This window comes from Podarcis melisellensis (genome assembly GCF_964234715.1).
Source record: "Podarcis melisellensis genome assembly, chromosome: 10".
Taxonomy (NCBI): domain Eukaryota; kingdom Metazoa; phylum Chordata; class Lepidosauria; order Squamata; family Lacertidae; genus Podarcis; species Podarcis melisellensis.
This window is the reverse complement of record NC_138542.1, coordinates 8,580,297-8,596,797: the sequence shown is the minus strand read 5'-3', so window position 1 is coordinate 8,596,797 and position 16,501 is coordinate 8,580,297. Positions and strand designations below refer to the sequence as shown.

At 41.6% G+C, this 16,501-nt stretch overlaps 1 protein-coding gene across 1 annotated transcript in view; it reads left to right on the top strand.

The window, feature by feature from the left end:
- The first annotated feature begins 1,569 nt into the window (after positions 1 to 1,569).
- Positions 1,570 to 16,501, top strand: part of LRRK2 (leucine rich repeat kinase 2) — an 83,387-nt gene continuing 68,455 nt past the window's right edge. The window contains exons 1-5 of the mRNA XM_081927586.1: positions 1,570 to 1,918; positions 2,096 to 2,181; positions 7,034 to 7,143; positions 14,700 to 14,788; positions 16,142 to 16,276. Of these exons, the coding sequence (XP_081783712.1) occupies positions 1,756 to 1,918; positions 2,096 to 2,181; positions 7,034 to 7,143; positions 14,700 to 14,788; positions 16,142 to 16,276 (583 nt within the window). The 5' untranslated portion in view covers positions 1,570 to 1,755. The remainder of the gene's footprint in view (positions 1,919 to 2,095; positions 2,182 to 7,033; positions 7,144 to 14,699; positions 14,789 to 16,141; positions 16,277 to 16,501) is intronic.

The window sequence follows — 16,501 nt, the reverse complement described above, 5'->3', positions numbered from 1 at the left end:
GTATTTTGTCTCCCTGCTTATTTAACTTATATGCAGAATTCATCATGCGAAAGGCTGGGCTGGATGAATCCCAAACTGGAATTAAGATTGCCGGAAGAAATATCAACAACCTCAGATATGCAGATGACACAACCTTGATGGCAGAAAGTGAGGAGGAATTAAAGAACCTTTTAATGAGGGTGAAAGAGGAGAGCGCAAAATATGGTCTGAAGCTCAACATCAAAAAAACGAAGATCATGGCCACTGGTCCCATCACCTCCTGGCAAATAGAAGGGGAAGAAATGGAGGTAGCGAGAGATTTCACTTTCTTGGGCTCAATGATCACTGCAGATGGTGACAGCAGCCACGAAATTAAAAGACGCCTGCTTCTTGGGAGAAGGGCAATGACAGGCCTAGACAGCATCTTGAGAAGTAGAGGCATCACCTTGCCAACAAAGGTTCGTATAGTTAAAGCTATGGTTTTCCCAGTAGTGATGTATGGAAGTGAGAGCTGGACCATAAAGAAGGCTGATCGCCGAAGAATTGATGCTTTTGAATTATGGTGCTGGAGGAGACTCTTGAGAGTCCCACGGACTGCAAGAAGATCAAACCTCTCCATACTGAAGGAAATCAACCCTGAGTGCTCACTGGAAGGACAGATCGTGAAGTTGAGGCTCCAATACTTTGGCCACCTCATGAGAAGAGAAGACTTCCTGGAAAAGACCCTGATGTTGGGAAAGATGGAGGGCACAAGGAGAAGGGGACGGCAGAGGACGAGATGGTTGGACAGTGTTCTTGAAGCTACCAGCATGAGTTTGACTAAACTGCGGGAGGCAGTGGAAGACAGGAGTGCCTGGCGTGCTCTGGTCCATGGGGTCACGAAGAGTCGGACACGACTAAACGACTAAACAACAACAACAACATGGGCCCCCGACCCCCCAATATTTTTTATAAGTCGGCGCCCCTGGAAGTAACAGATTAGGCTAAGGGATAGAAAAAGATGAATAATAAAGATTATCATGGATGACAATTGGAAGTAAGCTTAAGAAGTGTGTAATGAAAGAAGAAAGTGATGTTATAAATATGAAATTGGGAACTGCTCAATATATAATAGGATGAAATCCAGATTGGAGGGTGTCAGGGAAGTCTTATACACCAGGGAATAAGAAGAAAAAATTCTTTTATTTTGTGTGTTTTATTGTTAAGTTTTTATGTTGTGTCAAATGTAATGTTTTTCTTTTGTGTTCTTGTCTGTGTTATAAGAGAAAACTAATTTTTTGGGGGGGGAAACAAAACTCTGAGGCGGGAGGGCGCCTCGAAACCGCCTTTTCCTCGCGCCTCACACAACCTGAGGTCGCCATTCCCCCCGCATCCTTCCCTCAGGAGAGCCGCCTTTTTGGCGCGGGCGAGGGGCACTTCGCCGCCCCCATCTCCCTCCGTAAAAATCCCCTTTCCCCGCTCTCGTTTTCGGCGCCTGCGGCTCCTCCCGCTTCCCTCCCTCGGGAAAGCCAAGCCGCCAGGCGGGCCGAGCTGCTTTCCCGCCTCTTTTTCCCCTCCCCGCCTCGAGGCCGGCGGGCCGAACGGCCGCAACGAAAGCGCCATCTACGGGCATGGGGCGCGCACTGCCGGCTCCCTTCGCCGCCGACACCCCTCCTCCGTCTCCGTCGCGGCCGAGCGGGCAGAAGGGAGCCTGCCGTGGGTCGGCGGGGTTTGTGAGGGGGGGGATCCCTCCGAGCCGCTCTCGCTGAGGGAAAGTTTGTGGCCGCTGAGGGAGACATGAGCAGCGACCGGAGGGGGAGCTGCCGGGGCGGCGACGAGGAGAGGGAAGCGGCTCTCCAGAAGCTCATCGTCCGCCTGAAGAATGTCCAGGAAGGGAAGCAGATCGAGACCCTCGTCCAGATCCTGAGGGATCTCCTCGCCTTCGCCTCGTCGCCCAGCGGTAATCTCCGCCTCCGCGTTTCGGGGTTTCATTCTTGCTTGGCTTTCCGAGCTGTTGAGTAACGTGGCAATAACTTTTTCCCTCTCTCTCTCTCTCTCTCCCCCCCCCCCCGGCATTTTCCTATTTCGCTTTTCTTTTCTTTATTTATTTAATTATTTTATTTATTTTCTCCCTCAGGTCCTCCCTTGCTCGTCGGGAAGAGCGTCCACGTGCCTCTGTTGTTGGTGCTGGCCTCGTACATGCGGGTGGCGAGCGTGCAGCAGGTAAATGAAGAACAGCGCGTTTAAAAGAAGAACGGGAAATGCTTGCATGGGTGAAAAAACGTGTGCGTTTTTAAGCAAAATCCCGCTGGCAGCCCTGAGATGATGAATGCAACGGTGGAGATCAGTTTTGAGGGATGCAACACGGAATGGTTTCGCGTTATGTAAAATAGGCAGGGATTTTTTTTTTTTGGTAAGTTTTGGCGGTTTTAAATTTGGAGGTTCAAGTACATTATGGTGGTGTGACGGGCCAATGGCCGTAATAAAGATCAATCAATCAATCAGGGATTTGTGGTATGTAAAATGAGAAAGAGGAGAAGGGAAGCCGTTGGTTTAAAAGAAAAAACAAAAAAAATTCCTTCCAGTAGCACCTTAAAGACCAACTAAGTCAGTTCTTGGTATGAGCTTTCGTGTGCATGCACCCTTCTTCAGATACCTGCGGCTCAATGTGGTGCCTTCCATAGTTCCAGTTACAGATAGGTAGCCGTGTTGGTCTGCCATAGTCAAAACAAAACAAAATATTTCGTGCATGCACACGAAAGCTCATACCAAGAACTAACTTAGTTGGTCTTTAAGGTGCTACTGGAAGGAATTTTTTTTGTTTTGACTATGGCAGACCAACACGGCTACCTATCTGTAACAGGTTTAAAAGAATACAGTGGTACCTCGGGGTACATACGCTTCAGGTTACAGACTCCGTTAACCCAGAAACATTGCTTCAGGTTAAGAACTTTGCTTCAGGATAAGAACAGAAATCGGGCTCCAGCGGCAGCAGTGCTGTTTCAGGTTAAGAACAGTTTCAGGTTAAGAACGGACCTCCGGAACCAATTAAGTACTTAACCCGAGGTACTACTGTATTCTAAAATGTAAAGTAGAAAAACTTAATAAAAATCCTACAAAATAAAAAATAAAGAACTGTTTGTTAGGTCGTAGAATTGAGCACTTGGAAGGGGACCCCCCCCCTCCCCAGGTCATCTTGTCCAAGGCAGGAAGAAACAGGTGGCCCAAATGGCAATTTGGCTTTATCAGCGACATGCTCTAACCCACTGAGCTATCGGCTCCTCTTTTTTTTTTTTTACTTTTCCCACCCCTGCTCCCATTTTTTAGCCCAGCGCATAGAGAATTGTGGAGTCGGAGCCACAAGGGTTGTCTAGTCCAACCCCCTGAGATGCAGGAATCTTTTGCTCGAGCCCAGAACCCTGAGATTAAGAGAGTCGTGATCTACTCACTGAGCTATCCCAGCAGATGAAGAACAATTCGACTTTGTTTTCTCCAACCTAACTTTATTGCAGGGTGATGTTTACTGCAAAGTTTTATATGATACAGTGGTACCTCGCAAGACGAATGCCTCACTAGACGAAAAACGCGCAAGACGAAAGGGTTTTTCGTTTCTGGAGTTGCTTCGCAAGACGATTTTCCCTATGGGCTTGCTTCGTAAGATGAAAACGTCTTGCGGGTTTGCTTCCTTTTTCTTAAAGCCGGTAATACCCAGGGAATCTGCGCTCCGCAAAACGAAAAAATCGCAAGACGAAGCAACTCACGGAACGAATTAATTTCGTCTTGCGAGGCACCACTGTATAGGGATATAGAAGGGGATGCCCAAATGGAAATCCTAGGTCCAAAGGTGCTCTTTGTGGTGACTGGGGATGTCTCAACTCAATTTGTATCCATTTTTAAAGCAAATTTGGTTTAGTTCATATCTCTCTGAAAGGCTCATGTGTGAGTTACTTGAAAATGGGGAAGCAAGAAAAAACGTGCCATCCTGAAGAGAAACTATTAGGCTCATGACATATGCATTCATCCTTAAGGTGCCCTAAAACTTGATGTTTCCGCTGCTAGTGCATGAGGCTATTATGTCTACCCTTTGAAAATGAGAGTACTGCAAAAATAAGTTACTTGAATGTTCAAGTTCAGCCATCCTTCCAGTTCCGTAAATCCAATTGACCTTGTCTTGAAGCTCTTCCCCTGGGGCATTTCTACCTTTTCTAAACCACCCTTTGATCCTTGAATGAAGGGCAATATAGAAATTTAATAAATAAAAATTATTTAATAAATAAAAATCTGATGGCAGGCAATGGTTAACCCATGAAATTCTTGCCATTAGTTTATTTTCATGTCGGAAAAAATGTTAACTGTAAAATATGTGCTGCAGGTATAGACTTCAACATGGTGGTCTTATATCACAACTGCTGTCTCATTTTGGTTAAGTTTAAAAGCAGCGCAAGTTGAAAGGAAATGAACCCATCTATTATATGTCTTAAGATTTGACCTGGATGTTCTAACAGGCTAGCCCACTTTAAAACAACAATGTGAAAAGTATTATTTAAAGGAGTTATTCAACTTTGCTTGATTTGCATGTATAATTTTAATTGAGATATGTAACTATAAGTATTTTCAAACAACGTTCTTAGAAAACATGAATACAAATAGTTAGAGACTAAATGTCAAGAAATTTACATATCTGTTTCATCCGGCTGATATAAATGGTTTCTGCTTTAAGTGCACGACATATTGTATAATGAGCAGAGAATATCACACCTCAAGCAGTAATTTTAAATAAAGGAAACTGTTGGAATGCGAAGCATACATTTTAAAAAGGAAATTATGTGGGTGTGTTTAGTTATCATAATAATATGAGTGTTTTTCAGGCAGAAATGAACAAGAAGGCAGCTGGCAGCCTCTACGTCCTATCAAGTCTGGTTCTGCTTTTGGGGGAGGGTACCTGTGAAGATCTCTCCATGATTAAGTTATCACACACTCAAATTAAAGAAGTGATTTTCCCCCCTGTTCTGTTCAGGATTTGATCCTTCTGCATAGTCAAAGAAATGGATGCTTTGGACAAAGTTGATGATTATGGACTCTTTGCACTGCTGTAGCCTTTTTTCATCAGGGCAAATCAGCATGCTAGTTTATTATTGGCTTCATGACTGCAATACAAGCAGCGGCTTGTGCCGTAAAGCCAAATGTGCATCCTACACAATGCATTTCTGGAAATAAGCAATTTGCTATGGTTTTATAAAATCTACCAAATCAAGTGGTTAAAGCTTTTCCTTCAAAGTGTGAGGGGAGGAGTTTTAAGGAATGTGGACGAGGAAATATTTGATCTCTGCACTCTTGGGGGGGGGAGTAGAATACAGTGGACGCTCGGGTTGCAAACATGATCCGTGCGGGATGCACTTTCGCAACCCGGAGCGTTGGCAATCTGCCTGAAATGGCAGATTCCATGATAATCCCTCCCATTTTGATTCTGCTGATTATTTGAAGTGGCTTTTAGTTATGTTGTCACTTGAGGAACAGGGCTGCCCTGAGGGCTCTTATAAATGAGCACAAGACATTTCTGGCAGCTCTTGTCTTTTCACTTTCATGCCACTCTCCAAAAGCGCTTGAAGCAACACTCCTAAGAGTGACTTTCCTCCTACTGGCTAGTAGTTCCATGTTCAAAGCTTGGGACTGTTGCTGGGTAGCAAAGCACCGGATGCTGCCGTCACTGCAAAGGAATCAGGAGAGAAATAACAAGAAAAACTTGGGCCAATCTCATAATATTTTGCGCCTTGTTAACTTGTATGCTGCGTCCTATTAATTTGTTGGACTAGATGACCCTCGGGATCCCTTCCCACTCTAAAATTCTGTGATTCTAGGAAGTGAAAACCAATTTCAGATCCTCATGACAGTGTGTTTTATCTCTTGAAATTGACAGAAGGAGAAGTACCGTATTTTTCGCTCCATAAGACACACTTTTTTCCTCCTAAAAAGTAAGGGGGAATGTGTGTGCGTCTTATGGAGCGAATGGCGCTGCACAGAGAGAGAGAGCTGCGCAGCGCCCCTTCAGCGAAGCGGGAGGAAAAATGGAAGGGGCTCCGTTCCTCCTCCCGCTTCGCTGGAGAGGTGCTGCGCAGAGATGGGGAGATTTTTTTTCTTGTTTTCCTCTAAAAACTAGGTGCGTCTTCTAGAGCGAAAAATATGGTAATGTCCTTAGGTGATTTGCCTTTATACTATCTTAATGCCTTTAGGGTAAACTAGAGGTTTATATTTCGGACCTCAGTTTCTGAATTTGACTAAATAAGTAATACAGTTAAAATGCAAATATGTACTTGTGTTGCGAATTGGTCACATGGCATGCATATATTGGCAGGACGCCTCTGAAATCCTTTCAGATTACCACTTCAATGTTTATTCTGCAGAGATCTGACCTTTTAAGTGTGTATTATTCACAGTTGAAAGTATATTCCATGTAGTTTACCATTTAAATGGATATTCTTTGAACTGGAGTGATGTGGGCATTTCTTCCACATTGTCTGGACATGCAGTGCATTGATAACACATTAATACACTGCGTCCACAATGCCTAGCTCACTATGTATGATGCATACATTATCAGTGAATTACCAAGCTGAAGTCTCTCTTATGGAAGCTTGAGTAGTGTTGGGAAATCCCTAAGCATGTGAATGAGGCTCCAAAGGTGTCTTGTGACAATAGCAGTAGCTGTCAACTTTTTTTGGACTGGCAGTTGGAATCAAATGCAGAATGAAAATACCCAAATTGCACCATAGGAGGAAGTCTATGTGTATGTGTATTTAAATAGCAATTGTGCACGTATATATATGTGTGTGAGAGAGATAATATTTTTGAAGCAAAAAATCAATTAAAAATCCCCTCAAACCACTATACAGTACAAGTTAAAAACTTGTAAACTAGTGTCTCAATTTGAATAGTATAATAGCATGTTTTGAAAGTTGGGCTAAATCTGCCATTGTAACAGTCCATCCTAAGAACTTTGTAGTTGTAAAGTCTTGTGATGGTGCAAAAAAGAGCTTGATGTGTGCTTGGTAAACTAGTTGTGTTTTTTGCTTTTAAGGTGGGATGGTCGCTTCTTTGCAAACTTATCGAAGTTTGCCCAGACACGCTTCATAACTTAGCAGCTCCTCAAGGTGTTGGGAAGGATTGGGAAGTGCTTGGTGTTCACCAGTAAGTACATTAATGTTTTAAAAATAGTGTAATGTGTACAATTCAGTGTTTCCACAAAATGGGAATACATAGAAATTACTGTTATTACTGGAGAAATGTGATAGTCTTCCCTAAACCTTTGTTAACTATTTCAGTTTCTGGGCAAAATCAAGCAAGCCTTACTTTTATCACAATTTGGGGGCAAGAGTTGTTTAGAACAGCTCAGATTAACAGTTATATGTGTTGTTGTTCTTTGACCTAATAATAATTTCCCATTTGAGATTGTGGGGCTGTTCGCTAGGTTTGGAAAGAAACAAAATATGGAAAGAAATTCCTAGAGTGGTGTGCCATTTTAGCTTTTCTAATGTAAAAATGGATTGTTGTGTTTGGTTTGGTTTTATTATTTCGTGGCAGGGTGACTTTAGTGTAAATGTTTACTGTTATGTTTAAAAGCTGTTTATCACCTAGTGCATTTGTATTGTTTTAAAATATGTGTTTTGACAGAGTTCCCTGCAAGAATATTGATAACTTACACTAAAAACAAGTGAATAATAAATTGTCACTAACTGTTGGCAGAAGATTTGCTTCTTCTCCTTTGACTTAATAACCAAATGTATGAATCGTTCTCAGAAGAGAAGAAAGACCAGTTGTAAATATAAGAAGTTGGTGTTTAATTTTGCATGTTGTTACTGTGGACCAGAATATAATATCTGATGTCAGGAATACCTGATTGTCTCAGCCTCACTATGTGAAAAACAGGTTTAGACATCTGTGTTTTTTAATTTTCCACTGCCACCAATTCTCTCAGAATGTTTACAAAACCTGCTGGTAGCTAGTGTATTAAGCTTAGATGTGAAGTGGATGCCAGCACTAGACAAAGGACGATATTTTACCTAAGATTGTTTTATTGAGTGGAAACTATGTACATAAGGAAGCAGCATTACAGTATTTACATTAAGGTCTTAAAAGTGCTTGACAAGAGTTTCTGTAGCCTCAAGACAATGTTGCTGACCCCAGCCTTTTAGTGGCTTTTACCTCAGGCCAAATTCCATTAACTTCCACCCTAGCCAATTACTCCCACAACCCAGTCTAGCTGCTGGAGGCAGTCTGCCTCCTAAATTTCCTTCTTCTTGTACAGTGGTACCTCTAGTTGCGGACTTAATCCATTTTGGGGTGCCGCTTGCACCCCGAAAAGTCCGCAACTAGACCGCCTCTTTTGCACATGTGCGCGGCATGATCCAGTGGTTCTGCGCATGCGCATAGCGCGCAGATCGCTCATGTGAGCATGCTGCGTTTGTAAGCTGAAAGTCCATAACAAGAGTGGAATGCAACTTGAGGTACCAGTGTGCTGGATGCTTGGGGAGGTTAGGCCACTTGTGTAATCTCAGGAGAACTTCTCAGCCCAACTCAATCACCAGGTCCCTTCCAATCTTGACCACACAAGTATTAACAACACACAAAGTATTAATATCCAGGCCTTAGCTATTCTCCTCAGCTTTTCCCTCTGGTCCTTTGCTCACTCCTTCCTTTTTTATTACAATTTCATTTATGATTTTCAATTTTACACATTTCAATAATTTTATAATCATTTTAACATTTCAAAACTTGTCTTCCTTCCCCCTCTTTCTGCAGTTCCTTAAATTTATTTTTAATATTTTCTGCATATCCAAATTAACTTAGTTTACTCATTTGTTCATCTACTTTAATATATACTTTTATAAAACTGCAGGTTATTACAATAATCCTGCCAATGTTCTTATCTGTTTACAATTTATTTGTAGATATTCAATAAACCATTTCCATTCTTTTATAAAAAGTTGGTTATCTTGATTTCTTACTCTTCCGGTAAGTTTCGCCATTTCTGCATATTCCATAAATTTTTGAATTCATTCTTCCTTTTCTGGGACTTATTTTTTCCATATCTGGGCAAGTAATATTCTTGCTGCTGTAGTAGCGTACATAAATAAATTTCTATACAGTTCTGTCCCTATAATCCCAAAAGGGAATTGCTCACTCCTTCCTCATCAACTCCTTTCTCTTCTACCTCCTCAACTGCTTTTCCTTAACTGACAGTTGACTTCCCTGTGACATATAACTCCCACCTGACTGGACCTTCAGCCAATCAGATTCTGCTCTTAACCACACCAGCCAGACTAAGAAGGTAAAGGACCCCTGCATGGTTAAGTCCAGTCAAAGGTGACTGTGGCGTTCTTCAGGCCCAAGGGAGCCTAAATTAAGCTGATTCAGGACCCACTTAATAAAATCTGAGATTGTCTCCCTCTCGCCTCTGTTAGAACCAGTCACCAAAAACTGCTGCTACACAAGGCTGTGGCATCGTAACACATGGGGTTCTGCCCAGATGGAACCACTGTTCAGATTATATTCCCCTCCAGTTTACATCATTTTCCTTCCAACAAGACATTGTACTGCTTATAGGATCTGTGCATAAGCTTCAAAGAAGGAAATGGGTGGGGTATAAATATTATTATTATTATTATTATTATTATTATTATTATTATTATTATTAAGTTTCTTGCAGAGGAAATTGATTACAAATGCGTGAGGTTGTTGTCATTTAGTCTTGTCCGACTCTTCGTGACCCCATGGACTAGAGCATGCCAGGCACTCCTGTCTTCCACTTCCTCCCGCAGTTTGGTCAAACTCATGTTGGTAGCTTCGAGAACACTGTCCAACCATCTCGTCCTCTGTCGTCCCCTTCTTCTTGTGCCCTCCATCTTTCCCAACATCAGGGTCTTTTCCAGGGAGTCTTCTCTTCTCATGAGGTGGCCAAAGTATTGGAGCCTCAGCTTCACGATCTGTCCTTCCAGTGAGGTTGGGTAGAGCTAATTTGGGCAACAACTTCTATAGCACAAAAGGGGCCTGTGTGGAATGTTTGGAGAAGATAGGCTTTTTCTCATTACATTCTTAGTTTTACCTAAGTGTCTCTAGCTTTTAATGAGTTTTTAGGGTGGTAATAAGTCCATCTCTCTTTCTTATGAGCTGAGTAAAAAATCACGGAAATGTGATATTAATGCTTATTTTGTCTTTTGTCTATATTTGTATATTAGTATCAAGCGGATGACCTGGATATGCTAAAGGAAATCTTAAAAATATACACACAACAGCAGTGCTGTAAGATGATTAAAACTTTCAGAAAAATATCTGTCCCTTTTTAGAGAACAGAAACTTCTGCAACTGATGAATTTTTCATGAAAGCTTTTGCCATAATGAATGTGTTAGTCTTTAAGATGCCACAGGACTCTTGGATGTTTCTGTGGTAGAACTAGGCTAAATCTGCCCAGACAGCCTACCTTGTCCCTTGGGTCTGATGACTAATGTTGTGGTAAATAGTAACCATTTTCAAGGAGGGAAAAAAGTAAAGTCTCCTAGTTACTTTCTGAATATTTCAACATCTGTTTTGTCACAGAGCTTTCAGGAAGTAGGGGAGATGAAACATTTCACTTCTGTCTTTAAACAGCTTTTGAGGTTGTGAATACTGGGAGAGAGGTTTCCGCAATATGTTTTACAGTTGATCTGAGTAGTGAACTAATAATTTTCTGCATGTTTTTTTACCCCACCTTCATATTGGTAGCTACTTCTTACTATATTAGTTCATAGGCTTACACAGCTCATATTTCCTACTCCTAATTTTCATGACGTTTGTCCCTTGATAAACACAGAGTTGGAGTTACATGTGTGGAGTTCTGCCTATTAAATGGGGTGCTGCAGCATCTTAATTCTGCCTTCTTCCTGTACCCTTAAACAATCTGTCTTAGGTAGGTGGGTAACCATAGCAGCAAGTGAAATTATACTTGGGGATGAGGGGGGGTTGGCGAAAATCCCCCCCCTTCTGTTCACAGGGGCCTCTTCTGGGCTCAAGCCCTTTCATTGGCAGGAGGACACTTTTGGATCCAGCCAAAAATGTTTTGTAAGGTCACATAAATGTATACTTTTCCAGAAATCGAGAAGAAAACTCATCAGTTGATAGACCTGCTAAACTGTAGCAGGTTAGCTCCTGTCGCCTCTTGCTGTTTCCAGCAAATGGTATTCAGGCACATACTAGCTCCGGCCATGGAGGCAAAGCGTAACCGTTGCAGCTGGTAGCCATTGATAGACTTAATCTTCCACGAATTTCCCCAATCCTTCTTAAAAATAATCAAACACTACTACTTTTGGGAGTGAAATCCACAGTTTGAATCTTCCAACACTCAGTTTCACTGGATAGCCCTGAGTTCAAGTGTTGATAAGAGGGAGAAAAACTTTACTCAATCCATTTTCTCTACACCATGCATCAATTCATACAACTCTTTCTCCTATTACTCACCTTTTCTCTAAACTAAAAAGCCGCAGATTTTGTAACCTTTCCTTATAAGGGAGTTGCTCCATTCTCTTGATCATTTTGGTTTCCTTTTCCCAAACCTTTTCCAGCTCTACAATACCCTTTTTGAGGTGGGACGATGAAAACCATGCAAAACCATGCAAAAAAAATAATATGGTGTTTACACCATATATTTGTATAATGGCTTTATGATACTGATGTTTTTATTTTCAGTTCCATTCCTAATGATTCCTATCACGACACTTGCGTTCTTCGCAGCTTCCACACACTGGCGCAACACCTTCATGGAGCTATACACTACAATTCCAAGGTTTCACTAGTTTAGACCCCATGGGTGTTTGTGTGAAATTACATTTTTTTTGTCCCAGTGTGCCAACCACATTGAATTGCATTTGCCATTGAAGTGCATTGTCCATAAACCCAGTTTGGAGATATCCTTTTGGAACCCTTCACAATCTCTCTTCATTTTAACCTCCCTGCATGATTTAGTATCGTTGGCAAACTTGCCTATCTCAGTGCTCACCATTGACTCTAAATAATATACAGTTCTAAGCTGCATATGTGGCATTAGCATTTAAGTTAAATTTCAGTACTTGAAGACAGCATGTGCAACTGGGAAGATAAAAAATTCTGAAGATCTGTTGTTCTTGAGGAATAACTATACAATATATAATATAAAAGCAGATGTGCCACATTAAGAAAGTGGGAAACCCACCTGTGTAAACTGACACCAGGTAATTGCCTTGCTGCCTGCTAAAAACATTTTTGTTCAGTTCTATTTGATCAAAAAAATGACCACTGAGCATATGCAGAGTAACTTTCATCACTAAGAATAGGTTGCTGTTGTCATACTCTTAAAATTAATTATCCCCAGGGCAGACAGCAAGGATGCCACATAGATCTGAGCCGTCTTTCTTGTTAGAGATTAAGCACTGCTTGCCCTCCCTGGATTATATTCTGAGAGCAATCCATTTTTTCTCTTATGAAACTGACAGTGCTCCTACTTTCACTACTACCAAATGACATGAAAGAACTTCATATCTGACTATAACTTCTTATTCTTTTATCGCTGTACATAGTTGAATGTGGGATGAGTTGAAGGTATACAGCACTGCTACCTAAGACATTGTATTCCATAGCCTGTGGAGCCATTCTAAAAGTTTGGAGGAAATTTGCCCTATCCCTTCATTTCTGCATATCTTTGAAGCTTATTTACATGCACTGAATGTAAATAAGCTTCAAAGCTTCAAAAATAAGCTGAAAGCTAATAATTAGACCCTTTGGGGAAATATCACCCTGGTATGTGACAAGGTTTTAAGCTGATTTGAATCTTTCCTTGGAGTCTGTCAGTGCAGAGTTTAATGATACAAGGCGGTTGCACAGGAGACAGTTGTGCCTTGGAGTACCCTCTGCAGCATAATAAATATTAACAATGCACCATGGCAGCTTAACAAGTATCATGCTTAATTAGTGTGTTAAGCTGAATCTTCCTTTCTAAATGTCTCAAACTTCTTCAACAACCGCTAAATCACTCTTCCTGTAGTTAGTGCAAAAAGCTGAGGATGCTCTGTCTTATTGGCAGAAGTTCAACAGTGATTTGAAGTCATTGCAGGACCATGTATGTATCATGTAGAAGCTTTCAGTTGCATTGCATTTCACCAGTATCTTACGAATACTTTGCTATATGAGCACCTCCATGCATTTGTATACAAAGGGGTAGTGGTCAAGGTCATTTGGTCGTTGTTTGCCTATGAGCCCTGCTATATCCTCAGCAACAATGCCAGTCCCTTCAGCCAGAACTCATTTTGGTTCAAGTGTATTCATGGAGTGGGGAGAATGCATAGCACCTTCCTCTGATAATCCAGGAGATCCTTATTTATTTTATTACACTTGTATCCCATTCACATCCCCACCACCACCAAGCACCTTAGGGCAGTTCTATCCCCTTTTCATTCTTGGAACGCTTTGAGGTAGGTTAGTGACTGCCTAGGGCTTTTGAAATTCATGGCTGAGTATTTGAACTTTAGTCTCCCCAATCTAACACTCTAACCCAGGGCAGTCCAACTCGCAGTCCTCAAGCCCTTTTTTAGCAGCTCTTGGCAACATTTCATGCCCCTTACCCTCCTGTGAAGTGGGACGCGGGTGGCGCTGTGGGTAAAACCTCAGTGCCTAGGACTTGCCAATCGTATGGTTGGCGGTTCGAATCCCCGCAGCAGGGTGAGCTCCCGTCGTTCGGTCCCAGCTCCTGCCCACCTAGCAGTTCGAAAGCACTCTTAAGTGCAAGTAGATAAATAGGGACTGCTTTATAGCGGGAAGGTAAACGGCGTTTCCGTGTGCTGCGCTGGTGCTGGCTCGCCAGTTGCAGCTTCGTCACGCTTGCCACGTGACCCGGAAGTGTCTTCGGACGGTGCCGGCTCACGGCCTCTAGAGCGAGATGAGCACGCAACCCTAGAGTCGGACACGACTGGCCCGTACGGGCAGGGGTACCTTTTTTACCCTCCTGTGAAGTGCTGGACTTTGGCAAGGAGGTGTGAGGGCTCTGACAGGGTCCTAGATTCTTCTAGCCTCTTTTCCCAAGCCTAATTTGTGCTTTCTCAGCTTTGGGAAGGGGGTGGAAGGGTTCTAGGACCCTGTCAGAGCCTCATGCCTCCTTCTCAAAGCCTGGCTCCTCACTTATCCAGCTTTGGAAAGGCAGCATGTGTGTGTGTGTGTGTGTGTGTGTGTGTGTGTGTGTCAAATTTTGACTGTGCTCCCCCCACCTCTGCACAACAAGGCAGTGTGCAGCCTGTGGGTTATGTGTCAAAGTACTTTTGGATCCCATTTGGTCTGAAAAGTTGGGCTGCCCTGCTCTAATCAATTTGGCTCCCTTTGATTATTTGGGTGATATGATAGGGTCCCTTGAGGTCTGAATGCTCAGTATACAGGCAGATATTTGATGACAGCCACCTGATATAGATAGTGAGATTTGTGTTCAGAGGTGCATGGATATACATCTGGATATTCATCCATGTCGGGATATTCATTCAGATTCCATTAGCTAGTTGTGTCTTTTGAAGCATATGTCCATCTCAATTGGTAGTTATTCATTGTTGCACTCAACTAGAGCAACTAGAAGCATCTATGTATGTCATGTGATTTTTATTAACTCTGATGTGGAAGGAAAGTACTAGCTTTCTTGAAACCTAATTTTGAGTGTTTTATTCTGGTATCAAGTTCATTTTTTCTGTTTCCACTTCAGGCACATTCTTAAGATGCTTAAAAACCACAACGTGAACATACACCTTTCAACAGTTGGCCTCAAAGCATTAAATATGCTTCTCTCTTCAGGTACTGCCTTTTTCAAATATTACAATTACTTAGGGTTAGAATACTGTACAGAATGCTGCCAGTCTTTCATTTACCTTAGCCTTTTACCTTTACCTTACCTTTAACAATTGGTGCTGGTGGCTGTTTAATCTATATTGCATTAGTTAATGCATAAGTACCTCCTATCCCAGGAGAAAAAAAGTGTGTATGTGTGCCATCAGTATCCCATTCCTGGATTGAGCAGGCAGCTGTTCCAGTGGCAGAAGCTGTTCAAACATAGAGCCAGAAGCATAATTGAAAATGGCACAAATCTCTTCGATCATTCTTCAACACTTATCTGTGGAAGCAGGGAGGTAAGCAGCCACCCACTTTATGCTCTTAAGAGGGTGGAAGAGATAGATTGTTAAATCACATTTCGGCATGAGACGAAGGTGTCTCCCTAGTAAAAGGATTCAAATTATTTTGTATCGTGAGAATTCTGGTCCTAGGGACTTCAAAGCAAGCATGTTACCTGTTGCTTTGCTGAGGGACACAAGCTTTACTTGCATTTTTTTGCACATCGGTAACACAATTATGTTTTTTGCTTGAATCCTGCATTGCCTATTATCAAATTATATAGATGCAGAAAATGTGTAAAACGGCTGCTAACACTTTTACTTTTGAGGACATTGCCATTTTTTATGATAGCGGTAATGGATTAACAGTAGGATTAAGGATTAATGCTGTTCTAGTACAATATTTATTTGGAAGTAAGTAGAGATGGGGAAGAAATTCAATTCAGTTTGCGTGTAAAGCTGAATTTATGTAATCCATATACAGTGCTGTAAAATAATTCACACTTCTCAGATTTTTCCAGTGCCAAGCATTATGTACACAAGTGTGTATACTAGGTTGAAGTGTGTGTATAATTGCATATGTTAGTGAAAATCACATACAAAATGCATTACAGCATGGAAAATTGCTTTACAAAATATGTGCACAGGCAAAATTGCACACAAAAATGTGTTTTATCAGGAGAAATGTGCACTAAAAGGTGATAAATTATCCTGGTTTTTGTTTTTAATCAGAAACTGATGTGGAAATGTGGAGGACTGAATTTAAGATTGAAAGAATCTGACAAATTGCCCATTCCTAGTAGGAAGTCCTATCACATGTAGTGGGTTGTACTTCCATTCTACATAAACATGCATCAGATTGTTGTGTAATTTAGGCGTGCAATCTACATGCATACCTGGTAGTAAGTCCCACTGAATCTTTGTGGCTATTTTTGACAATCCAATTCTGAGATAATGTATTTTTAAAGTGGTTTGTGACTGCAGAAAAAAAGAAATGTTTTGGTAAACCTGCAACTTCCCTCCCCCCTCCCATTTGTAGATGTAATAACACTTCTTCTCTTGGAGGAAGGAACAGATGTATTTTTACTGATATTTGATGCCATGGATACATTTTCTGATAATGAGGAGATTCAGAAATATGGATGTAAAGCTTTGCACGTGCTTCTTGAAAAAGGTAAATCGTGAGAACAGATATTTCTGCTCTTCAAGTTCTTGGTGTTGCCTGATGAAACACGAAATATGTTTGTGAAATAAGGTGTTCTGGAAGAAAATACTTTGTAGTTAAATTCTCAACTGAATCATTTAAATTACTCATTTTCCAAGCAATTTTTTGGAAAATAAAGTGACAGCAGTAGTTCTGGGTGGGTAGCAATGATAACCTGCAATTGTAAGCTGCTGC